The 26,062-nt window shown below is 37.9% G+C and overlaps 1 protein-coding gene across 1 annotated transcript in view; it reads right to left on the bottom strand.

Annotated features, from left to right (window-relative positions):
- Positions 1-4,299: 4,299 nt before the first annotated feature.
- RTF1 (RTF1 homolog, Paf1/RNA polymerase II complex component) overlaps positions 4,300-26,062 on the bottom strand; it is a 29,790-nt gene continuing 8,027 nt past the window's right edge. The window contains exons 3-18 of the mRNA XM_057365641.1: positions 22,223-22,370; positions 20,505-20,709; positions 18,344-18,458; positions 16,663-16,774; positions 15,713-15,848; positions 14,940-15,117; positions 13,932-14,014; positions 13,552-13,639; positions 13,359-13,466; positions 12,703-12,780; positions 11,274-11,395; positions 10,840-10,897; positions 10,207-10,284; positions 9,024-9,119; positions 8,622-8,733; positions 4,300-7,076 (exon numbers count right to left, since the gene is read on the bottom strand). Coding sequence (XP_057221624.1) covers positions 6,970-7,076; positions 8,622-8,733; positions 9,024-9,119; positions 10,207-10,284; positions 10,840-10,897; positions 11,274-11,395; positions 12,703-12,780; positions 13,359-13,466; positions 13,552-13,639; positions 13,932-14,014; positions 14,940-15,117; positions 15,713-15,848; positions 16,663-16,774; positions 18,344-18,458; positions 20,505-20,709; positions 22,223-22,370 — 1,824 coding nt within the window. The 3' untranslated portion in view covers positions 4,300-6,969. The remainder of the gene's footprint in view (positions 7,077-8,621; positions 8,734-9,023; positions 9,120-10,206; positions 10,285-10,839; positions 10,898-11,273; positions 11,396-12,702; positions 12,781-13,358; positions 13,467-13,551; positions 13,640-13,931; positions 14,015-14,939; positions 15,118-15,712; positions 15,849-16,662; positions 16,775-18,343; positions 18,459-20,504; positions 20,710-22,222; positions 22,371-26,062) is intronic.

The following is a 26,062-nucleotide window of genomic DNA, read 5'->3' as shown; positions in this document are numbered from 1 at the left end:
ATTGTTAAGCAGTAAAGGGGTTTTAGACTAAAGTGAAGGTTTTTGTTAAAGATCATATACCCCATGCTGTTATAATAGTTCATTCCCACTTCCAGACTTTGGTTGCTAAGCTAAATTGCAGAACTTTTCATGGCAAATCCTTTACCAGGTGTAGAGCTARAAGAGAATTATACAAAATGCTAAAGTGGTACATTTTATCTTACATTTCATCTCAGGCTTGGCCATCACATTTTGCTATCTGCAATTTCCTGTCTTCAACCATTTGACAAAATATTGTGGAAGTTTGCMATGGAAATAAAAGTCAATAACCAACTTAATAATTAACTAATCCTGATTCAAAATAACTAATCCTGATTTCAAAATTGATAATAACTGCTTTGTGTTTGAAATTCGCCTAGTCTTTCTCAGATGAAGACAGCATTTATTCAAATGTTTCAGTTTACTCAATGGTGGAAAACCAGTGTGTGTCCACAGTCCATTATAATATTTCCAGGAGGAAAGCTTTATCAGAGGAAAAACAGCTTCTCTCAGTTTTTCATGACTGGGAAGTCTTCAAGAGCAAAGCATGCAACAAAGGTTTGGTTTTTTCATTCTAAGAATTTATGCTGTACATGATCTGCTTTTTCTAGTCATGTAGATCAGCTGTTTCCCCAAATCAAGGAAGACTACAATATTAAACCRGCTGTTAAGTGTGTGCCTGTGCTAACTGCAGCCAAAAAAAACACTGCATTGGTGCCATTCTTGGGAGAAGCTGCAATTTTTCATAGCAACCTTCTAAAGCACATGTGAGATAAGAGCAATACTTTTGCTCTAATTGCCATATCATTAATCAGTACAAAAAGTCAGTTGCTTCTTRAATGAGAAATACCTGGCACAGGTAGGCAGCAGCAGCTTCACTAGAACTGCTCTATCTGTAAATGGCCACACAACAGCTGCCAAGCCACTGGTGCTCAAACTGCTTCTGCACATCAGTTCAGACTTCCTCCACTACCACTTCCAGCAAACAGCCTAAAAACTGATTGCCACATGGCTGCTTTCAAGAGCTGAGGTTTACACAGCAATTTTCCTTTGAAAAATAATGGAAGCAAGTTACCTGTTGGCAGATATACTAACAGGAAGAATTACAAAGGAATGAAGCAGACACCATTTATGCTGTTGCACTCAGGGCAAATATTCTTGTGTGCCAGGTGCGGTATCTGACAATTGCATGTTTGTCCATAGTCCAGAATGAGAGCCAACAAATTATTCAAGAACAGTCATTTCATAAAGCTTCAAGTCCCAATCATCTCGAGTTTCAGATAAGATTKTATCTGCTTAATTTTGTGGCACATTTTACAGCTGAAATATCYCCCCTCCCTGCCCTAAAGTGAAGATATTTTGCATTTATTTCCTGAAGCAGGCACTGTGCAACAAGGCATGGTGATCTTGTTTSTGCCATTTACAAAGGCAAATCACTCCCAGCCTCTAATGTTCTACTCTATTGCACCTTCCTTCAACCCATTGAATCATAAATTCAATCTCCCCAAAGACTTGATGTCTTTTGGTCCTTGTGCATATATACTGATGCCAGAAGATAACCTGTATTCTTTGCTTCCATTCTAATACTCACTTAGCGGTACTTATGAATCTTATCTAACAAGATCTTTAACAAGTTGACAAAGTTACTCACCTACAGTGTAATTTATTACCATATCCACCCTGCTATGTTCTGCAGAGCAAGCCGACAGGTTTAATAAGGAAAAAAAAAACCTGCCTCAGGAAGACAGAGGAAATATAAAGCTTTTACTTGAATAATAATGTGAGATTTAGGACACCAGCCTGAGAATTCCAGGAAGTTTTTCTCCAACAACTTTCTTCCCTTTCTTCTTTGCTGTGATCGTAAGTTTCTGCACTGACCTACTGTAATTTCTGCAGAATAGTACTTAAAAAACCTGGCTCTCATAAAGCAAAATTGTATATATTTACTAAAACCAAACAAACTTCAGCAGAATCCACAATAATTTATGCACATGCARTTAAGTCGGGGATGTTGCTTGCAARCATTTTTAAGARTAACCARCCCACACAAAACCAACATGTGCCYCATAATTAAACTGCATTCCTCTATCCTACATCACTTGTCTACAATTCTGAAGGCCTGCTACCATATACCATGCCCGTATTTCTCTCCGCATCATTATTCTGGTCATAAATATCTTAATGCTCATAAGAGAACAGCTTATTACTCTTACATATATAAAACTATGGTAGCACAACCTAAAGGTAAACAGAAGCAAAAGAAATTAGCCACAGACCTCTGGCCAGAAATTGTTATAGCAAAGCTAAGTAAAACAAAGTTACAGGCAGGCCAAATAAAGTCCAGAAAGGGAAGYATGATAATCCTCAGCCCCAAGGCCTTGCAGAGTGAGTGCTTAGCCTATGGCCTGTTACTAACAATCGTAATACACTATTATAGTGCTACATCATGACCTTGGTGGAAGAAGCTGAGCAAGCCCCAGTCCATGACCATCTTGGTGGCCTTTCACTAAATCTGGCCCAGGTGGCTGAAATGTACCTTGAACTGTTGAACTCAAAAATTGGGCACAGTACTGTACATGTAGTCCAGTACAAAATGGCAGATACACCATYCTAAGTACTATCAATACTCACCCTGCCTTCTGTCACTGATAGGTAATTGCAATTAGCTATTTCTGGGAAGTTCCTACTTCATTTTACCTTCTTTAATTGCTCATACTCTTAGCTGGATACTGCTGCTTCTCTGTAAAGAGGAATATGCTAAATAAAAAGAGTCAGGTCTCCAAAGGCTGGAGTTACATGGGTAACACCGGCCTGTTATGGCCCGACAGTTGGGCCACAGGGGCCTTAAACATTTCGATGTCAAGGCAAAAAGAGCCCCAAGGGAGTACTGAATGAGTGGCTTTCCAAAGAGCTGTAAAAGTTTAAGATTTTACCACTATAAGTCTCCATTTTACTAGCCCCACGGTCCAACTGACCAGGTSGTGGTTGGGTTTTGTTTGTTTGGRTTTTTTTACCCAGATAACTTCACACACAATGAGACTAAAGAAATTACTCATATGATTCCTTCAGCCACTGAGTGTGAGAGGCAATCTAAAATCTGAAGCAATTGACAATGGTGGTAGAGTAAAACCAGTGAGTCCCAGATTAAAAAAAAAAAAAAAAAAAAAAATCACCTCTTTATTTGGCTCCTTAAGCATCTCCTGCTAAAAGACTAAGATAATGAGCTGAAAGTAAGACTGCATACATATCAGGAGCTTAAGTACCAAATTTAGAACTCACAAGTGTTCCATTTGCTTAGCAATGAAACACTTTGCTATGAAAATCTGAGTTTACAGCTCTTGACTTACTTCCAACAGGCCAAGTCTTTGGGCCTGCTCAGGGTAATCCCTAGGGACAATTTTRTTTCATAGTCCTGGCAGACCCTATAGGCCTCCACAACCAGGGAGTCTCAGAAAGGGCACATGTGTTGGGAAATGCTGCCCTGCTCATCATAAGCCACCATGTCTGTGCGACAAATTCTGTGTGCCCCATTAGTCTGCATGTCAAAAGAGGGATGGGGAGGGACATTTCTTGTAGGGCAGACAAAAAGTGGAGAAAGCAGTCTGAAATTACTTATAGAATCACAGGATAATTCAGGTCAGAAAGGAGCTCAGAGTGATCACCAGTCCACTCTCCTTCTCATACCTGGGTAAACCACAARGTAGGATCATGCTTCTCGTGGCTTAATCTAGCATTCTCTTGAAAACATCCAAAATATAGACAGAAAAATCTCTCATGGCAACCTAATGCAGTTTAATCATCCTAAAGGTAATTTTCTTTAATCTTACATCTTGGCAGAACTTACCCTGCTTCAAGTTATGCCTGTTGTGTCTCATACTTACACTTTGCACCTCCTGAGAAGTCTTGCTTCACCTTACTCAGTAGCTTCTTTAAGTTCAGCTATATGCTTTAGTATTTTTKATTACAAAAGTAGTCTGGATTTTTACAAGACAAGCCAAGTCTGTGTTTCAAGTGAGATGCAGCAGAAGTGCAAGCCAACTGACCTTTCAAGAGACTGAATTTGATTCTAGTGAAAAGGACCAACTCCAGATGTTAGAGAGTGATCCGGGAGTCAAGAGCTGCTCTTGCAAAAATAAAAGGGGGCTTACTTTTCATTATTTCAAAATGTTAATATTAAATATAATAGTATAAACTGATTAAAGTGTCAGTTTCTAAAAAAACAAAATCCAGACAATAAGCCCTTAGCACCTCAGATCAAGGTATAAACAATCAACCTTATTAAACCAACAAACCAAGTTTATTTATATAAGTCTGTACAATTGTGATGAACTATGCTAGGACACCAATGAAACAAAGTAAACAAATCTCTCCCTCTCTAACAAGTGGGAGGTGTAGTCACTCACCTTTACATGCACTTAAAGGAAAAAAGATTACAGCTTTCATACAATTATGTAACTATTCAAGAGTACTTTCTTCATGTATTATTCTCAATATAAGAGGTTTGCATGATAATTTACTGACAATTGCCTTCTGTTAAAAACAGTATCTCAGCAAAACCCAGAGACTTTGAGAGGGTAAGTGGCAGTTTCATAGTTGCAGATAACTAGCACATAGTCCATCATTAAGATTTACATCCTAAACTTGCTGCATCTCCTCTGTTTCAATTTGCTCTACTAAAAGTTACTTGCAACACTGTATGGGTCTCATCCACATTTTGGTTGTATTACAGATAGTCTTGTGTTACCAAATGTAAAAGTTAAGTAAAACCAATACATCACGGCCAAGCATATTAAAAACACTGTATTTGAGTTAGGTTTATTTTTAGAGACCACTTGTCACTGCATCTCAGTGCTCTGAGGCATTTCTGTGGGCAAAATCAGTTCCTGAATTGTTTGATTTGGCAATTAGTTCTGCACACTGTTAGAGTGATTATTTTGAAAACTGTCTACTGTAAAGTAAGTTTAGATTTTTTTTTTTATTACAAATCTTTAACATCACTTTATCTGTTGAAAAAACCAAATCATATCAAATGCATATCTACACAGTGAATCACGTTTCCTATGAAGTTACAATGGTAGATCCCATAAATCCAATCTTAAAAAGTTATAAATATGTATATGTGAGAGCCTACTGCAACTCCAGAGAAGCTGCTAAAATAGGCTATCAAATWAAGTAGTCTATGATTTCATATTTACAGAATAATCCATGCATCCCAGAACTATGGACTATTCAGTAAATAAGTATTGAAATATTTCTTAGTATTTGTTTACATGGTAGGCTTCATATGTTGATTTTCTCTTTATACACAGTTCATAGGATCAATCTGCACACAATTACATGATGTTTCTTTAAAGCTACTGTTAAAAAAAGGAAGAGAAAGTTAAATAAGAACTAGATTAAAGTTTCATTAAGAATCCAACATGACAGTATCAAACACAGGTTAAAATGCAACCAGTGTATGATTTCAGAAAAACAGTAATGCTCTGACACAAGAAGAGCATCAGCATTTTCCCTCTTTAGGGTCCCCCAGAAACATTCCTATCCAGTGCAGTGCTTAAGTTGTTATAAACGTACTGGCCTAAGTAGGAACACACACGTGCTTGCACGCTTACCTGAACAAGGGCCTCTAATCTTTTAGACTTCTAACTCTCTTTTAATTTAGTTCTTAAGTTTCATATATTCAGCTGTATCTTAATTGGAAAAGTTCTTTGTTAAACGTCACTTATATTTACACTTGATTTTTTTTTCTTTTTTACACCTGAGTGATAATTTAGCTGTTTTGCATCCAGTCAAATATTCCATAAAGCCATATAAATCTTGTGCTCGTGTTGCACTCCACTTGTACCAGTTTATATATGAAAAATGTCCATCAGCTACCTCTCATATCTCTCACTTTTCTACTATGTCCTTCCCCTTCCATAGAATGTAATTTCAATTTTTTTTGTTTGTTTATTGATAGAAGCCCCATTTAAATGGTTCAGAAAGCAAGAAACAAAGTGAGCTGGAGCCCAGTGAAGACAWCATCATGTAACAAACATGTAATATCGAAAGCTTGGAGAAGAAATTAAAGCCCAACCAATGAGCTCCCCAGGGTCATCCCACAAAAAGCTACCTCACCCAGTTAAAGCTGGAGAGTCTGGATGTGCTATAGATGACAAGTCCCACATTATGAGCTGTGTACTTCTTTCTCATCAGTTAAGTGTTATTAAAAAAGGGAACATGAAGTTAAACAGCTATATCAGCCAAGCCGTTTTAGTAAGAAGAATCACATTTAATGAGTTTCTTTCTTGCAATTTCAGATGCTCAAGTACAGCTGGTAAAAATTCAAAACAGCCGTAAAGAACTGTGACAGACGGATACAAATAGTACTGCAGCTTAAAAATGATAAAAAACACCTGAAAAAAAGTCACACAACCCTCCCAAAAAAATTTACACTTTGAACCTAGGCCAGTTTTTGAAGATTCCCTTCTCCAAAGCTAGGATGAAGGAGGAAGAAGAAGGAGAAAGTGCAGATGACCTTCCAGCCACAAAGGTCTTGCGCCAACGTTTATTCACTGTGCCTGTGGTGGTATGTAAGGGGAGATCACCAAGTGCTGATTCTGCGACTGCCAAGAGATTCCTATGGAAATCCAGACCTCAGGCTAATACTGAACACAGAGTGGACCAATGAGCTGCATCAACAAAATAAAAACAAAACTCAAACTAAAAGAAATGGGAAAACCCCAAATAGCACAGATCCACATTTGTGAGGGGAGCAGAGGAAAGGGCAAGAAGGGAGGTCTATACAGTAAATAGTTGAATGGTTTATGTTACAGATGACTGGCAGTTTTAAAGAGTCTCTTCCCAGCTCCATTGCTGCTCCAACCCAGAAGGGAGAACTGAAAAGGGAGGAAGAAAAAGTAGGACATCATCATGGAGCATGCAGGATCAGAAGCAGCGGAGTGGGCATGCTCAAATAAGCCCCCGTCTCTTTTTGTAGTCCTCCAAGTTCAATGATCGCCGAGGGGCACCATCTTTTGCTGGAGGAGCCTTGGAGGTGATGGCCAGTGCCTTAGATTCTGTTGGGGACAAGAAAAGAGTAAGGTCCAAATTACAGGAAAAGTACATATTTTTACTTATTTTTGCTGACAACTTCACCACAAAATCATATTTGGCTTCTCTAGTACACATCAAGTTAGAACTTCAGTTAATAATACAGTCAGTATCAGGGAGCTTATCTTCGTAGATGCATGCAACTTTGACTCTGTGTGTTAAATCAGGTGTTAATYCAGAGACAGTGAGCAGAAAAAGCCAAACATTCTATCCATGTCTATAACACACATTTTTACCAGTCTCCAGATTCTCCTGTTAAGAAAGGAGACTGCACAAAGTAAGATGCCAAAATGGCGTTCTATCTAATGAAAACTGTGTTTCTCATCCTTCTCTCTTCAGCGTCCTTCAGTGCCAAACCACATCTGCTTGCTAACTCTCAAGCTCATAACTCTTAACTAGCTGCTCCAGGAAGTCTCTTGTTCTTGACCTCCTACCTCATTCTGTAGCTTTACATCCAGAGTTTCAATCTTGACCCAGTCTGGAAAGACAAATCCCCCTGCTCTCAGTCCTTGACGAAGTCTGTCTTTGTGCATTCTTACAGTACTTCCTAAATTACTGTCTTCCAAGAAACTGCAGGTCTAATACTTCAAGTAATGCAAGAAATAACAAACCTTGTGTGTCAAATTGCACTGCTATACTCCTCTCATGTTTTCCCTCCACTGTAAAACAACTTGACAGGACACAAAAAATAGCATCAAGTTGCACTAGGGAGGTTTAGATTGGATATCAGGAAAAATTTCTTCAAGAGGTTATCAAGCATTGGAACAGGCTGCTCAGGGAAGTGGTTGAGTCACCATCCTTGGAGATATTTAAAAGGTAGACGTGGTACATGGGGACCTAGTTTAGTGGTGGACTTAGCAGAGTTGGGTTAATGGTTAGACTCAATGATCTTAAGGGTCTTTTTCAATCAAAATGATTCTATGATGCTAAACTGTTCTTGCCACACATCTCATGCTGTCAAAGTCAAGATAACAAAGAAGAGCCAGCAAGTTCATGTCTATTATCTTCACTCACTGACCAGTGTTTTCATTCCCTTAAAATTTAGCTTCCATACCATCTGCAACACTTACGTTAGAACAGCATAGACACACAGCCTATCTGTTGTCAAAAGCTATTAGACAAATTAACAAAGTAAGTAACAAGGTGGCTGCCAAGACTTATCAAATGCAACACCCATCTTTTCCCMAAAGACTATGCAAGTCATAGATAATACAGACTGCAAGAGTATATTAAAAAACACTCATTATCTCCTTCTCTCCCTAGGCTTTTAAAGCAAGCATATGAGGATATGCAGGCTTTTACTCTAACACAATACACTTATTCTTGTTTTTTCAATGGATGTCACTATAACACATCCCCTCCTCCTCAGGATATTTGCCAGATGGTAAACAGAGTCCTTGCTCCCATTTTTAAAAGCCCACCAACAACTTTGAAAGAATTATCCTGTTAGAAGTAAGTTCTACCAAAATGGGCTGGACAATCACATTTCCAAATTCAGATGGAACACCTACCTGAACTGGGAACCTGAAGATCAATCTTTACATCAAAGTCATGCACTTTGAAAAGATCTTCTGAGAGGTCACTGGCTGATTTAGAGTTCACATCTTTATCTTTTCCTTGACCCTGAAATGAAAACTACAGGTAAGTTTCCAAACCTTATTTGGCCACATAAACAGAGATAAAAATGTTTTTTCCCTCTTCTGTCATAAACATACCTAGTGTCACTTTCATACTGCTGGAGCAACTTAAATTTCCTTTCCCAAGAAACAAGAAGCTATTGCTTTTCTATGATAATRCCTACAAGTTACCCTTTTCTAGAATTGAAGCATACACACCTGCTATTAGTCACAAGCTTCATAGAGCAAAAGGATGACAATGTGCGGAACATAACAGAGAAAAAAATGGAAACTTGCCTTACTCATGTCCTTTGGAGCATCTGGTAATACACCAGATCCATATTTTGCATTTAGCTGGGCAAGGATGGCAGCTTGAACAGCAGGATCTCTGGACTGCAAAGGCGAAATATTAAGGAAGAATAAAAATAAAAAATTACTGCATTTAAACTAGAAAAACTATAACTACATTTTGTTAAAACAGTGTTCATATCCATTCATCTAAAACCATAAGAGACTATATATGAGTTCACCCAACTTACAGAATCTCAAGAGACAACTAAAATCATCCTGACAGTAAYAAACTAAAAATAATTCTTCAGAAAGTATTTATTTGAAAAAATCAGAAAYTCATTTCCTGATTATATGATTTGTTTATGTGACTACCCTTAATGCTACTGCAATATGTATTTGCTTTCAGCTTATAGTTCTGGCTGAAACACTCCACTAGAGAAAAGAAGTCTTTAGAAGACTATTTTCTTTACCTAATAGTTCTCTAGTATAATAAAGCTACTCAGTTATGATTCATTTACAATAAAGATTTCAGAAATATTTAATTTAAGCCCTGCAATAGAATTTCTCTTTTATTCCCTTGCTGGTTTATGGAGACTGATGAGGGTCAACCCGAGCACTTGTTTTTTTAAGTGCCTACACCAGAACCACACACTATTCTASAACAGACCTCAAGAAAGCCAGATTTCTTAAAAGTAGGAGCTGATCATCTTGCTATGCATCAGTTATATATATCTAGGGACTACTGTGACTGCAGCAGCAAGTTTTGCCACAGTATCACATAGAAAATTTGTGTTAGACTGCTTCAGCCGTCACTGGCCCAAAATATTTGTTCTCCTCTCACCTTTCACCAATCTTTCAGGAAACTTCCAGCTAATCAGAAGTGAAACTCATACCTAAAGYGAACTGTTTTCCCAGAGTTAACTAAATCTGAATAATTCTACATAGACAAACTCACTACAGAACTCTCAATCATGGTTGCTTTTGCATACATACCCACATCACTTACATCCTTCACACTTTGCAATAAAAAAATAGAGACCAGGATCTCATTCAGCTGTATCTCATACTGGCATCCAGGGCGTTAATAGCATATGGCATACTTAAGGGAATTTTTGTTCCTATTCTCTGCATTACACTGATTTCTGTTTTTCAGCAAATTGCCTCAATTGAACTTAAGTATTATACTCACATTGGAAACTATTGTGGGCTTGCACTGCCGCCTAGTAAAGGGGTCCATTTGTTGGTTTTTCATGCTGTGACTTTCAGCCTAGAGAAGAAACAGCACATGGTTTTGCAGAGTTTGCTACTTGCACCCTTGTAAATCCTCCCACAACCCCCCATCCATGCAAGCACTCATCAGCTATATACAATACCAAGATCAGAGGAAAACTAGCAACAACATCAGAGATTAGAAAGATTTTAACACACCCATTGTCCCATGCTTCACAGGACAAAACTGTCCTTATTGCATACAACAATAGAAAATAGGCACATGACTCTCATGGTAGTTAATGCTTAAGCACTTGTTAACAAGCTTAACTTCCTTAATAAAAGTGTACCTAAAGAGCTGAATATGCTTTATTGTTTTATTATTTCAAGTCTTCTTTATGATTTCTTTCCCATATAAAATGTAGAAAGTCACTATTACAGTCACTAATCTGCTGATAATTGAGTTGAGAAAAAGGATAAAGCAATGTGCTTTAAAATCATGTCATTTGCCTATATGAAAGGTTTTACAGATCATTAAAATTGCCATGCAGTTATCCCTCTTGGCATAATTTCACCTCTACTTGTACAAAAGTATGAATTCAGCACTATTTACCACAAGAGCCTTCTCAGACTCAACGATATTCCACTCTCTATTTCTCTGGTTGATGTAACTGCAGAAGGGAAAAGAGGAGGGTGGGGGAGAGAAAAAGAAAGTGACTGTCATTTATCAATCCCTACACAACAAAACATGTGACAGCATTCTTGCAGCTTCATCCTGATCACAAATTACTCTTATGGTACCACAACTGCCACCTGGGGTATTTAGAAGAGAGTTTACATTTTTGATAGTTTTAACTGAATGACAGATACAAGAAAGTGAAGATAGACAAGCACTAATAAAGCTGTTACAATACACATTGACACAGTGTACAGGAAAAAAGAAACAAAATCCTGCAGTTCTAATGCATTTCTAATGCATTCATTTCTCTTTTCTAAATATTGTTTGCTACTATTTAAGAAAGAAAATTCCCAATATCTGCTTCTTACCTGATTGCAGAAATATTTTTTGTTCGTTGTCGATCCAGGGCCTCTGCTCTCTCTTCAAGTTCATTAAGCTGATCTTGAATCTGCTTGGCTTTATCTTGGTCTCCCAAGTCTTCAGCCATAGCCTTCAACAAAACAACAACTCATTATGCACTACTCTCTACCCAGAATTAGTCACAGAGACAAGGGATATACCCATGAATCAGCCAGCTAGACCTACTCAGTTGTGAATGGTAAAAATACAACAAAAAGCTACACTCTCCTTACAGCTGAAGGCAAAACTSTATTTCTTAATCTGAATTACTCTGAAAACCTCTGAAATCACTTAAACTAAGRAAGACATAGGAAGACCAGTCCCAGAATGAGGAAGACAGGTCAGTTAAAAGACTTAAGTTACTAGTTCTGTTAAAATTTAACATCCCCATTTAGCAGATCAGGAAAATAATTATTTCCACAACTGCCAGTGCCCATTTATTTCAGGAGCTGAAAGYCCCCTAAGGCACGACAGCAGCTTATTGTGCCACCTGGTGACAAGAAAAAGCAACTGCGCTCCCCCTGCAGAAGGAACCAAATAATTACATATTTGCACCAAGTTTTACTTTCTTTTGGTGACCAAAAAAATATAGTTAAGCCAAGGAATTCGAATTAATACAAACTCTTGGTTTTTACTGTATAYGAAGCATGAATGTCTCAAGAAAGGACTGCATGAATAAACCCAAAACTTGTTATGTCAGAGATACTTAAAGACTGCTTGTTTTCTTCACTTCATGGCTTTGGCTTCCATGCACTGTTAGGTCTACCTGTTACAGGAAGACTACAGGCAAAAAAAAGTTCATGGCAAGTAAATCTTTTGGCCACATTTTTTTTTTTTCAATCTAAATTACCAGCCACAAAGTGACAATTCAGTCACTCCTTTGTAAAAAAATACTGTAACACAATTTTTCCTATCTTAAGAACAGGAAATCAACTTTCAAATATTATTATGAGGTATGCTAAAATTAAACAAATAAAACCCAAACAAACAAACAAAAACACCAAAAAAAAACCTCACAAAAAACCCCMAAAAAACCACCAAAACACCAAAAAGCACCCCCCCAACCAACCAAAACAACAAAACACACTCAAGAAGAAAAAACTAAGAAGAAAGGTAAAAAGGAAAAGTTTCTGAGGCAGACCAGCTTAAGACTTTGTTTAAAGGATACAAGAAGAGGTAGCTATAATTGTTGGGAATTGCTCCTAAAAAAAAAAAAGAGTGCAGTAGCTCTAACTGGGTTCTGAAGTGTTCYGACTCCAGCAATGAACCTTGAGGGCCACTTTCCAGCTGCACAAGTAAAGTCAATCTTATGGCTGACTGCCACCAAAATCCAGAAGAGCTTCAGTTCTTGAAAATCAAAGACTGCATTAAGYTTGCAGACATCATCTCATCTCTCACCTTCTCCTTTAATAGCTGAGTTTTCTTCATGGCATAATTTGGAGGTGCTTTTCTGAACCTTTCCTTCTCTTTCACAATCTGTAAAATGCAGAGGAAACAGTATGAATATAAAAATACAAAATCCTTATTTAAATACTTGGACATTAGAAGCAACAGATCAGTACCCCTTAAGAAATGCATTTATTGCCACAGAATTTTCTATATGCTCTGACAGTTTTGTTTTCTAGTTTGTCTCTTTGGTAATGAGTTACAGCTCCATTCTCCTCACTCATGACCTACAAAAMCCTGATGCTAATCACCTTGGTCAATATCAAGCAAGTATAAAACTGCAAAAACTGTGATTAATGCAACTACCATAATGCTGTTAGTTTTTCAGAACTTGAGAACTAAGGTGCCGTACTCAGGAGTTCAGAGCTCCACAACACAAGTTAAAGGAGATAACGGTACAAATGATGAGCAAAAGCAGGGGTGAACACCAAACAACAGCAGGACCACCAAGATACTCTATCCAGTTATGAAACTTCATTCTGTGCCTTTTACTTCCGTCTAGAAAGCAGATACCATGATCATTTTGCTTTTTAATAGCTAGTGTTCAACTGCCTGAGTTCCTGTCACTTTTAAGCACTGACACAGCTTCAGTAAAATGCACCATGTACCTCTTCAATGTCCTGATCATTAAACTTGTAGTTGAGGGCTTCTTTGATGGACACTTCCTTCTTGTTTATCTCATCTAGTGTGGGTAGCTGCATCCCAGCAGAGAACATCTAAATGCAAGACAGAATTATTTTCCATTTAGAAGTATGCTGGGCAGAAGGCTGTTAAGAAGAAACTAAAGTCTAGCAAACTTACTGCTTCCTTCCACTTCATAAATTCGCTTTCAGTAAATTCCTGATTTGAGACAAACTCCAAGCGAAACACACGTGAATCACTGCCATGCCTGAAACAAGAAAGTGTAACAACATCTCTTTCTGATGGTGCAAAGTGGTGACATTGGACCCATACATRTAAATTAATTAAAGAAGCCCAAAACAAGACAACCATATGCCTACACAGCCATGACTCCCTGCATGAAATTTCTGGGGTATTTTACCATTTCAATTATGCACAAGGAGAAAAAAAAAAAAACCAAATAAACCCAACCCCACTCTTTTCAGTTCTCACCTCCAAATCCCACACAGAATATTATTTTACTGACTTATGAACTGAAGAGGATTACTTTAGTATCTTACCGCAACTGTAGTCCTTTATTTGTCCGTGTGCCACCRAGCTGGTAAACTTTTGCAGTCTCTACCACACCAGTTATTTCAGCAACCTGTATCACATAAAAAAAAAAACATGAAGAAGGATGCAAGGGCTTCTTTTTTTCATGTTCCTGGAACGTATTTGACATATTCAAGCCTTTTCACTACAGAAACTTTAATCTTTCTAGAGAAACCTTAATCATAAAAAACCTTAATCTAACAAACATTCTAACTAGATCAAGGAAGGCAAGACTGTTCAGTGTACAGATTATCAGATATTGAATTAGTTACTCCAAACATAATTTTTGAGTTAATAAAATATACCATCTGAATGTCTGATGCAGGTTTTGTATTTGCTCAGCTCTGCCTACCTGATCAGTGTACACTCTCCTACTTTTCCTGTTTTCTTCTCAAATAATGTTGGTTTGGGTTAACATATGTTCCAAATGAAATGCTGCTCGCATACTAAACACAGCCCTTCTGGGGGCCTTATTACCGCAGTTTTAGAGAATATTATTGKATCCTATGGTTACAGCAATGAAACAGAAAAACAAAACTGTGTTCTCAATCACATTCTCTTCTGAAGGTACACTGGTGTACCAGCAACTTCATTAAAAAATGAATCAAGACCACACAATAACTTGGGAACAGTCCCAGAAATAAGGAGTGAATGTTGCCCATCCTTAGGTCTACGCAGACCCTGGAACTCTAGTTTGCAATACAAATTATGAGACAAGACAACATGAACCAAAGCTGGAAGAACAGGCTTTGTTAGTGCTCCCTCTCTCCCACTATATCTCCTCCCCTAGGTGGTCTTCTTTATTTATTCTTAAACCAGTCTCCTCCACCTCTTTGGCAGTAATTTCATTTTCTGGTTATAAGCAAATCTTTTTGTATACATCAAAGAAATGGTCACTGGTACCCAAGAACTGATAAGCTGTAAATATTCTACTACAGCACAAAAACAAGAACTAAATCCCTCAGAGCTAAACTCACCCGATAAACAGGTTTACTGTTGTGATTGCCAATGCCAATACGGACAAAGCAGCCAGTGACTGTCTTGGCAAAGAAGGGCATGTGACACCAGCGCTCCAGCTTGTGCCGTGACAACCGTACTCGGTTGAGTTCTTCAGGCAAAGACACTGGCTGGGACTTGGGAGGAATTTCTTCTTTCCTGATTTGGGAAARGTGAGGGGGAGTAAAGAAAAAAGTAGAGACATAAACAAAACCCAAAAAGGGGGATCTGAGTAAGGTGCAGCATAAGTACTATTTAAATTACCAGTAAAAGGAATGATTCACTGTGCACTAGTTGACTATAGGTGTGTAAATTCAGCATTCATGAAAAATGCTTAATGTGAAGTCCCAGACTTATTACCCTCTGTTAGACAGCAGAAAGGCACACACCAAGGCAGTTTATAGACTAACATTTTCAGATGATCCAGCACACGTATCTGCCCAGATATGTGCCAGGGTTCTGCAGCTGCTGAACTGTAAGACTAAACAAATCAGTAAACAACAGTGTAATTTGGGCTGAAGGTAACAGCAGGGAACTGAAGTTACAAACCCACCCAAGGTAAATGAGTCCCATAAACCATGATATAGTGCCGAGGACTCAAATCTGAGCAATGCAATTGCGACCAGAGGCAAAAACACTTTAGAGACACTGAAGTGCCCCAAACCATCCTCTAAAACAGCATGTGTCTACCTAAAGTGCATCTCTATTTTTGAACATACTTAGAAGCAATCACAGCCCAGWSTTTACTACTTACTCTTCCTCTTCATCAGAGGATGACGATCTGGATGAGCGATCACTTTTCTCACTAGACTTATCATCCTCCTCTTCCTCTTCATCATCAGAGTACACTTCACTAGTTTTTAATGGCTGTTTTTTTGCAAGCAATTCAGCTGGGGGAAGGACAGAGAACAAGGAAAAGCAAGCTATAAATCTTTTATGAAAGCTTCCTATAAGAGCTGAACCTTAACCACTTGAAAAAATCCAAGAGGCAGACAAGCATTAAKTTACACTAGACACAGTGGCACATGTTCATATCCACTAGTAAGCTGTGCACGTCATTGATTTCTCTCTTTGTGTATATACAAAATATTTAAAATCATCCTAAATCTCAGTCGTACTTATATTCAGTTTCTCAACTWGACTGCACATTTTAATTCAAGATGGGTGCAACAATTGGATATACAAGAAAAAAGATTATGAGCAGACAACTCATTGTTACTTCACAAGGAAAATGAAAAAAAAAAAAAACATGTTTGGAGAGATCACAATAAAACCCAGTAGACTAAAAAAAATAGTTGCATTAAAAGTCAGTGGCAAGCAGGACAAGATGATAAGCCAGTGAAGAAACAAGCAAACGTAGACAAGTATAACAAGTAAAATAACTAACAGTCTGAATGATTCAGAGATTAAGTAACTGAATCTAATGACCAATTCAGACACATTAACTAAACATTACTAAGAGCCATTCAGTGGACTGTGATCAAAGTTCTCTTTGTTTTCAGACCGTTCCAGGGAGGGGTGAGGAATATAGCATCAGTGCCAAATAACACCCTAGGTAGTCACACTGGGCAAAGACAAAGGAAAATACAGACATGGAATTCATTCACTCCAAGGTATAGGATTGTTGCATTAATTTGAAACAGAAAGTAGCACCCACAGAAAGCTGCAATAGTGCCTCAAAAACTGTAGCAATAGCTTTCATACCTGTTCTGTTCTTCCTTTTTTCTCTTTCTGCTTTCAGCTCCTCCATTGCCTGAGATTTCTTGTCTAGCTTTTCATCCCGCTTTGATCTCCGCTCTTTGTTATGTGACATGACCTAAAAACATGTACAGAAAGTTCCTGAACACCGTAAATCCATAAGTTGAAAAGCATCAAAACAAAGATTATTTGTRGACTTTGACATTTTTTCAAATAGAAATTACTAACATACTCCTTTTTGAAATCAATTTTTTCCAGTTTCTTTTCTACGAAGGCTAGAGAGAAAAATCAATCTGGAGAATATTTCTTTATTCTGCTTCATATCAAAAATAGTGAACATATTTATACTTCAACACTTCTGCCATCAAGTCTTAGTCTCAAAATTCCTCCTTAAAGTTAAAAAAGGATTAGAAAAATAAAATGAAAGTAATTTTGCAAATAACATGTAATGAGGAAAAACTGGATTAATATTTTTCTCATTTGCTTGCTCTTCTGCAAGGCCAAATCAAAGCACTAGTTTTCATTCAGTAGAAAAGAAAAAAGTTATGGTAAAAAGTACTTAAAGCAGAAATAAAGTTGTTTGTAAAATCTGCAGTATGGATACAAATCTCAAATGATTTAAGTTTTCTGGTCTTTTCCATTTCTAACAGGTCTATCTCTATAGAGAAAGCAGCCTCTATAATAAGCATAAAACAGTCTTTTGAGCTAAGCTGAAGTAATTTCTGCAAGGCACTGTAAAAGAGCTCTAAATAAGACCCTTTTATACATGCATATATGTATTTGCAAGTATACTTTGTGTATCATAAGTGGACTAATAAAAATGTACACACACACATACATATACGGAGTTGAGGGAGTAGGGAAATGAGACTCATTCCCCTCAACATGTGTCTAAGGGAATACTCATCTAATCTAATTTGATTTTAGGTGGTAAACATATGTTTCACTAGAAAATAACATGGAATAATTGGTCAGCTGAAACTGCCCTCCTCTGTTGCACAAAGTAAGAGGCAACAAAAAGTGTAAACAACCAACTAGATCTTAGATGGCTGAAGTTAGGCAAGATGAATCCCATCCCATTCTGGGAGCCTATCTGTCCCAACTCTGTATTAATGGCAGGATCCTCACCTTTGAAACCACAGTTCAGTTACAGATGCCTGGACCCAAAATCTGGTTTTACCCTCTTTTTACTGAAGGTGGTAAAACTATAGAACAACATCTGCTCCTCCTCGCATTCAAGCTTTTCCTTGACATCACTGCCAGAAGAAACTAAGCATTTTTTCCACTGTTTGTGCATGCAAAATAATATGACAGTTGAGCAATTTCTTGTCTGCTCTCTCAAACTTTCACTTGCAAGAAGAGCATTCACGTAATGACGTGAATGACGAAAGTTTGGCTAAAAGAACTATAAAAGGTTGCTTTCCTCTTCTCATGTGGAAGGGCTATCACAGCAACTCCAGATAAAGCCGCAACTTCGCATTTCTCATTAAAGGAGTATCAGTGCACCACACAATAGGCCAAAGATGTTAATTTCCTTAAATGAACTGGAAAAACTAAAGTTAGCTTGAGCATATAAATTAATTAAATTCTGACCTGCTTACTACACTGACATTAAGGGAAAACATCAAGGGCAGAGAGACATATCCTATCTCGTTTTGCCAAGGGAAAGAACAGTTTCATTTCCTACCTGGGATTCCTGGATCTGTGTGAGTTTTTTCTTCTCCTGCTCTTCCTCTTGCTTTTTCTTTTTCTCTTTCTTTTCTTTCTTTTTTGCTGTTTTTAGTTTTTTCTTGATTTCAAATCTAGTAGCAGATATTGGAACAAAAACAATGTATGAAAGAATGTTCTTCCTSAGACAGCAATGCTCGGATGCTGTCACAGTCACTTATTAGACTGCAAGGACACTAAAACTACTTGTCCCTTTAATGTCTCCTATTCCCTCTCTTCCCCAAGAAAATAAAGTGAAGAAAAGCTGAGGGCACAAAGTGCAGACCTACACTGAGCTAACTTAAACAGGCTGATGAGACCATGTTGGAATTACTATTCCACAGAAATCTGTCCTTACTCCAACTTCTTTGCCTGTGCAAAGATCATTGCATGCTACCTCTAAAAGCATATGGCTATTTCACATAACTTGAACCTAAACAACTAAAATTTTTTTTCTTCAAAGTCACTATCGTGATAACCTTGTCACTATTAAACTTCATCTTTCTACTGGTACTGGTCTGTATAAGGATGACTGCAAAGTCTCAGGGAATCCTCCTTCAGCAGCTGAATTCTTATCAGACTCAGTGAGTTTCTGCAGAACAATTTAGGCACTTCCACTTCTACCTTCATAAAATGTATCAGTCTTATTTTCAGCCACTGTAATCAGAAGAGTAGTGACTTCAATAGAACAGTCCCACGACTGAGATTCCACTGGACTGTGGACTAGTCATTGCTTTAGTGAGGTGTGCATATGGACAAACACAAGAAAAAAATAACTTCCAGCTAACTGAAATTCAGAATGTGTTATCCACATGCACATTACACAGTCCATTCTTCTTCAGTCCTTTATACCTGGATTTTGGAGACAACAAATCGAAGTGTCGATGAGCTCATTGCCCTTTATGCCTTTAACATAAAGCATAACACACAAGGCACAGGCATTGTATCAGATGCAACACCTGCTGTCATCCCAGTGAACTCATAGCACAATGTGCATACAAAGAGCTTTCGAGAGACTTAATTTACCATAGATAAATGACTACCTCACCACCCCCTTAYTTCTACCTGACAAGCCTTTACACAGAACAGAATGAATTAATTTAAGATTAAATCAGTAACTCAAGCTTAGATTGTTTAGCTTGTTTGCATCAAGCATTCTTCAGCATTCATTCTAAAAGAGAGACATTCAGTTACCATGGAATAGAGTAAAATTAAAAAAATATCATGTCCTTCTATGTGATCTAAATCCAAACTTACAATCATTCTGATCCYTTTGAGGACAGCAGCAGACCACATAAGATTCTGAACAAAGTGTTAAGACGAAGGAAGGCAGGCAGAGCTCCAGCTATGGCTTGGACAGACAGTCTGGCAGATGCTCGTAYTGACATGATTTACTCAACACATATCAGTCCTCAAAGAAAATATCTCAGCAATTGAGAAAAGAGAAGGAACTAAAGAAGAAAGAAACTGGACAAACCTTGTCCCATACGTGCCAAATCCTTTCAATTAAAACACACAGGAAGAAAAACACCTTTACTACAAAAAGCTGYCTGACTGGACAGTGTAACAGTGATAAAAAACAAAAACACAGTACATAAGGTAGAAATCCACACAAGATTTCATGAAAATGACATAACCCAACACCACTCCTCATTATTTCAATATCTCTATCTTTTATTAGGGCCCAAACCAGTTTCACACCCATATACAGGCAACCCCAACACTGCCCTGTGCTTCACCATTGTTTTCTGAAAAATTCCAGAAACTCATGTACACCTTACACTTGGTTTGCCTTTTTCCAAAGTCTCATCATGTGACAGCTAATACAGAATAAGATTAAGAGAAAGCAAGCCTTCTGACTGCCTAGCATCTAACCTGTGGAGCAGTAACATAACAAGGGTAGCTGACAGAACCATGAGTATTCAACAGCTGAGAAACTTTAAGATACTGTCTTCTACAAGAATATGCTGTATGTTCCTTAACTACTACCGGGTCAGTTTACACACAAAAAATATACAATCAAGCTTAACTCACTTCAAAGCGCTGAATGCTTGGACTTTAAACAAGAGAGCAGCATCTGCATGTCCTCCACACAGACTTGTAAGAATTTGCTACCAAGTATCAAAAGATAAAAAATTCACCTTCTCTTCAGCACTTCTCTTTTCTCTATCCGGTTAAACAGTTCCTGCTCTCTCTCCTTTTCTGTCATTTGTTCCAGTCGAGCTCGGTCTTCCTCATCTCCCATCAGGTCTTCTCCATAGCCATCGTGGAACTCCTCATCTTCAGATGAAGAATCTGAATCTGAGCTAGATGAGGAGCTGTTGCTTTCTGAGTCAGAGACTTCTCCTACATCAAAAATATAAGGTAGTGAGATTCAGGTGGGCAAGGCCAACCACTTCATTACAGCATATTAGCAAAGGATAGCACAAATTAATTTTACACTCATCTTCCACTATACTAAAACCATACATATAAAGAAAATTAAGGCCGGGTTAAAATTATCATAATATATGTATGCTAAAAGAATTATGAGTTTCCACTACAAATTTGTGGAACRCAAATTGGGCTATAAGTAAAAATTCTTAGTAGAACATGCAAATTTCAGAAGGCCTTTAATGTGTTACAGTCTAAAAGTTAGATTTCTATGCCTATATGCTTATGTCCCTGAAAAACTGCTTATGCAGCCATGAATTAGTGTGCACACACCTCAAACACCACTATCAGCCACCACAGTATAGCACATTAACCACCTCATTATGGCAACCCCAAGGACCAAAATTGGTTGTGTGAAGACTGCAACACTGAATTGTTACATCAAGAGATAAAGTTGAAAGCAATACCCTGAGGGCTGGCAAGGCCCTGACACCAGCTCTGTTACTGTAACAAGCCCTCCCAGTTGCACAGGGGTTTAGGGAACAGCTGACTCCCGAGTAGCATTGGGTAACACCACCTTTAAACTTGATCCAAGTCCAAGTGTTTTGATTATCTCRGCTAATTGGCTAAATGACACTGAATTACGAAAGGAGGCATTAGGATTCCTYCTTTCATTTTCATTCTGGTGTTAGTATTTCTGGAAATTTCCAGYTTTGCAAGCTCACACTGTGAAAACCCTTGATTTGTAAGCACTGATMTACACAGATGCAGTTACTTCACGCCTTTGTCTGTATCTGATGTACTTGATGTACTTCAAACTGTAAGCTCCTTCATATACTCTTTTAAATTTCTTTTTTAGTATCAACAGAAATCGCAAGCACCTTCAAGCCTTTCATGACATGATGAAAACAGAAGATAGGAAGTTTGCCCAGCATTGAAATGTACTCAATATTKATGTAAAAAATTCTGATAAAGTTACAGAACAATTTTTCTTCTTCCATGTTAGTATAAATGTGCAAGAATTCCAATTCAGAGCAAATGCATGCAAGATAAGCTCCTATTTACATCACGAACACTATACACTTCTTCCTTTGTTATCACGAGAAGTTCAGGAAGCGAAAATATGTCAATGAAAATAAAAATAAAAAATAAAACAAAAAAAATAYGCTACCCATAAGGTTGGATAGGACATGTTAGAAGGAAGCAAGGAATTTTCCAGGAGAAAGTCAAGCAATGAAACGTCACACATTTTTCAGTCAAAACAGCATTTAGTGTGCAGTCATAATGGAGTGCTCGTAGCAATGCTGCACTGAATTACATGCRCCTCTAGCCATGGCACATTCAAAAGTTATCCTGACTATAAGTTACACAATGAAAAGTCTTTGAAGATGGTCTTCAACATCACCATGCTACARTACTCTTTAGGGTACACAACAGGTAAGTTCACTTGGAATCATACTAACCAGATGCATGTTTGTTATCTTACCCTCTTCAGGTGCTGAGCTCTCAGCCGAGCTGTCTTTATCYGAGCTGCCAGAAGAGGCAGCTTTGTTCATCTGTTTCTTCATGGCTCCTTTCTTCTCTGCCTTACCCGCTTTTCCCTTTTTTTTGTTTTTGGAACCTCCAACAGTCCACTGCAAGGAAAGAACCAAGAAAGGGATCGTGAGACACAAACATCACTCTCTTCTYTCTTCTCTAAAACACTGAAGTAAAACCAGCTGAGAAATAGCCAGATCCCTGACAGCAAAAAATAACACAAGTGAAAAGAAAAGGGAAAAAAAAAAAAAGGAGAAACCAATAGGAAACTTATCAGATAAATGAGAGCCTTTTACAAGGTTTTTGGGGATGGTTGTTTTAAGTTCTTCTTTTAAAAAAAGAAGTCAGCTATCAATACAAGCCTACAGTCAGTAGGACATTACTTTTAAAAAATAATGAAGACTTCAAAGTTTGCAATATCTGCCAAGAGAGGAGGTATTGAAAAGATTTTCCTCAGAAAACAGTTATAAACAATGTGTCCAACTGCATTTGCTAAGGTTAGCTTCAGTTTGCTATTAAACAGAACCAACTGATGTGTTTCCAGAATTAGTTTAATCAAGAGTACACTTCACATTTCGTGAAGGACACCAATCATACATGACAACCTTTTCAAAATCTCAGTTTTACCGAAAGTACACACACAGTGTCTATTCCTATGCAATAAGCCAGTAATGCCCTCATAGATGCAGGTGGTAGCACTATGTGTCTATGTACACAAAGTGGAATCAATCAGAATCAAAGAAGTCAGGAAAAGAAAAAGTAAATATCAAATTCTAATTTTGATTTTCTTTTAATGTCATATTTTCAGTTAATTTAGACAGCAGTTTCCAAGTACGGGACTTACACAGACAGCCATTTTAAATACCAAAGTCCCAGAACTAGTATTTACCTTACAGTGTGATTTCTTACAAAAGAATTTTTACATTGTTCCAGCTATCTAGGTAAAGCCAGAAGGGAATAGAAGCAGTAAGAATTGCCCATGTATTACTTCAAGGCTTTACAATATTTTGCACTTCACTGCCTCTCCTAGAAACTCTCAAGAAATGAGACCCTCAGGGATATAACAGGCTTTTTTAATACATACATATATATACATGTTTAGACCATAATCCTTTTCATASCTGCATAGTATTCTCATCTTTCATGCACATCACCATCAGGTCGAGCATGCACTCTTAAAAAAAAACATTCCTAATGCAAGTGAGCAAATACACTTTTGCACAACTAAGATCTTGCACTCAAAACTACACTAAAGGCAAAAAACCCACTTTAGATTTGACCTCAGATGTACACAAACTTCAGGCTTCTTACCCAATCACTCTGTCCTAGGGGATTAATCAAGTCCATGCCTACGGGCAATAATAATTCCATCAAATTTGATAAATGGTTCTGCCTGATCAGACACTATCCTCAGAGAACCCTGGTGTTCAATTACTCTAGATGAAACTCAAGCAAATAGTTATAAGCTACTACCTGATCTAATAATACTTGAACTAATACCTTTGGAATTTCCCAGGTTTTGATTACTTTCMCACCCAGCCTTGCACTTTCCATATTACCAAATGCTTCATCAACTTTTTTAGGCACCACCAGAGTATTCAAAAGTCTCTGTCAATGCAGAAGTTGGTTTTGTTTTTTTCTGAGGTAAAAGTACAATGATGAGCCTTGCAATTCATATCCTATGCAGGTACCCCTGTCTGCTATGGTCAATAGGACWGGTGAGAAACTGCACAGAAAGCTTCTGAGTTTATACCAGCCTGAGCTTGTACTGAAGTTTTTACTGGCTTCAGCATTGAAGTTTTACTTGTTCAGTGCTGCAAATTACTATCTAATATTTCTGGTTACCTATGCCCGTGTAAATCACTTAAGAACAAGCTTGGACTCTGCCTAAATTTGCTCAAACCTCAGCATTATGGAATCATCTTCCAGGTGTACAGAAAAATGAATTTTTGCTACTTGCTCAAGAGYTCACCTACTGCCAACATACCAGTGATAAAACAACAGCAAGAAGAGTGAAACTAAGCATTCAGCAATGATGCAGAGGTGCCTCCTCTCAGAGCTCTGACACGTCGTTTCAGTGTTTTAATGCTGAATTATACCTCATGTCAGCATGCTGCACAGCAAGGAAGCAGCACACAGAAAGGCACAGTATACAATGCAGTTATATCAAGACCTTGAGTGGTCATGGGGAGACGAAAGAAATTAAGATCTGATAAAAAAMCAGCAGAACTTCAGTTAATAAAATGTTTAATAGCTGTACATACATGTGTTACATATCACTGTTCTCAGCTTTTAACTCACAAGTAAAATTGTAGASAGAACCTGTGACCAGGAAGACAGGACTGAAAAGAAACTTAAGTGCCAAACACTTGGAACAAAAAAATTCCAAAAAACAAAAAACACCAAAACAACAACAAAAATCAAACAAAAAACAAACAACAAAAAAACCCAAACTCACACAAACAAAGAAAAAAAAACACAGAAAACCCCCCAAATAAAGCAGAAACAAAGAAAACATGTATCAAACCCAAAAACCCCCCAAACAAAACAAGGTAATTAAAAAATCTGCTCTGATCTAGGAAAGTATGCTTTGGTTTCTATTTCCTCCTGGAGATAACACTCCATCTCACTCTTGTTTATGCAAGTGACCTTTATGTCCATCTCCCAATTTCAGTGCTGTCACAGAGCCAAATTCTTATCCAGCTCAGGTGCTTCTGGGCTTATCAATTTACCTCAATTTCTCATGAATGGYTGGTCATTCCCAGAACAACTACAGGACAAGAAAAGGTCTAGAGCAGATGTTGGACACACAAATCATCAAAACCAGGACACAATGCAAGATTCTTAAGCTCACAAATTGCTCTGCATTTGTACACTGCTGCAGTTGTCATTTGGACACTCTACTGCTCAGAGAAAGTGGCCAACACAAATTTCTTGTTGTGGTAGAGGAAGATACAACAGATTAGTTGGTCTAGGAGGGAGAGGGAAGTCAATACTGGAAAGCAATGGGCTGCATGGCAACCTGCAATCCAAAGTCTTGAATCCTTCCTTATGCTCCATCACACCAGCAGAAATAAAAAAATATAACATATTCACATRCAACATCAAGTAAAACTGCACACACAGTTATAGTCAGAAACATTTCTTTGCTCTGTTTCCCTTAACTCCAAACAGTAACTACTTTCCAAAATCTGTCCTCTACTGCAGTTTCTCCAGGTTCACTCTTCCATGCTACAGTCAGGCAGCACCAGTCAATGCTTCTCACATGCTCCCCATGACTACAATGCCTCCTCCAAACAGCCCCTCYATTCACCACTGCCTCCTCAGCCACCATCTGGAACCCTCCATGGTTCCAGACACAGCAAGTTAATAAACCCATGCAGAAGTGTACTGCAACATGGCTTTCTGCTTATTGTTTAGTACTACCAAACAACAGAGCTCTATGGCTCATTCACAAGAAGCAGCCAGAAGAGCTTTTTGGATTTCCCTCCTGCTGCTAAGTGTTAATAGCTTGCATATCTCCTCCAAGAAACAGTTGGATATGATGATCCTAAAGGTCCTTGTCAGCCTAAATGATTCCTTGATTCTAAGAAGTCCAAGTAGAGCCACAGTAACCAGAATGGACATAGGAAAAAAAAAACAATCCACCACTTTAGAAATTACCTAGATTTATAAAGTCAGCTTCAAAAAAAAGCAACTATACAAAGTGATTTAAGAAAATAATTTATAGCTCAGCAAACCTGGAACATATTTCCACTAGGGAGATGAAATGAGATCATGGAGAAAAAAA

This window comes from Malurus melanocephalus, unplaced genomic scaffold (genome assembly GCF_030028575.1).
Source record: "Malurus melanocephalus ecotype Western Australia unplaced genomic scaffold, MMel_1.1 scaffold_2, whole genome shotgun sequence".
Classification (NCBI taxonomy): Eukaryota; Metazoa; Chordata; class Aves; order Passeriformes; family Maluridae; genus Malurus; species Malurus melanocephalus.
The sequence above is the reverse complement of the archived record's forward strand: the minus strand, read 5'-3'. Positions and strand labels throughout refer to the sequence as shown.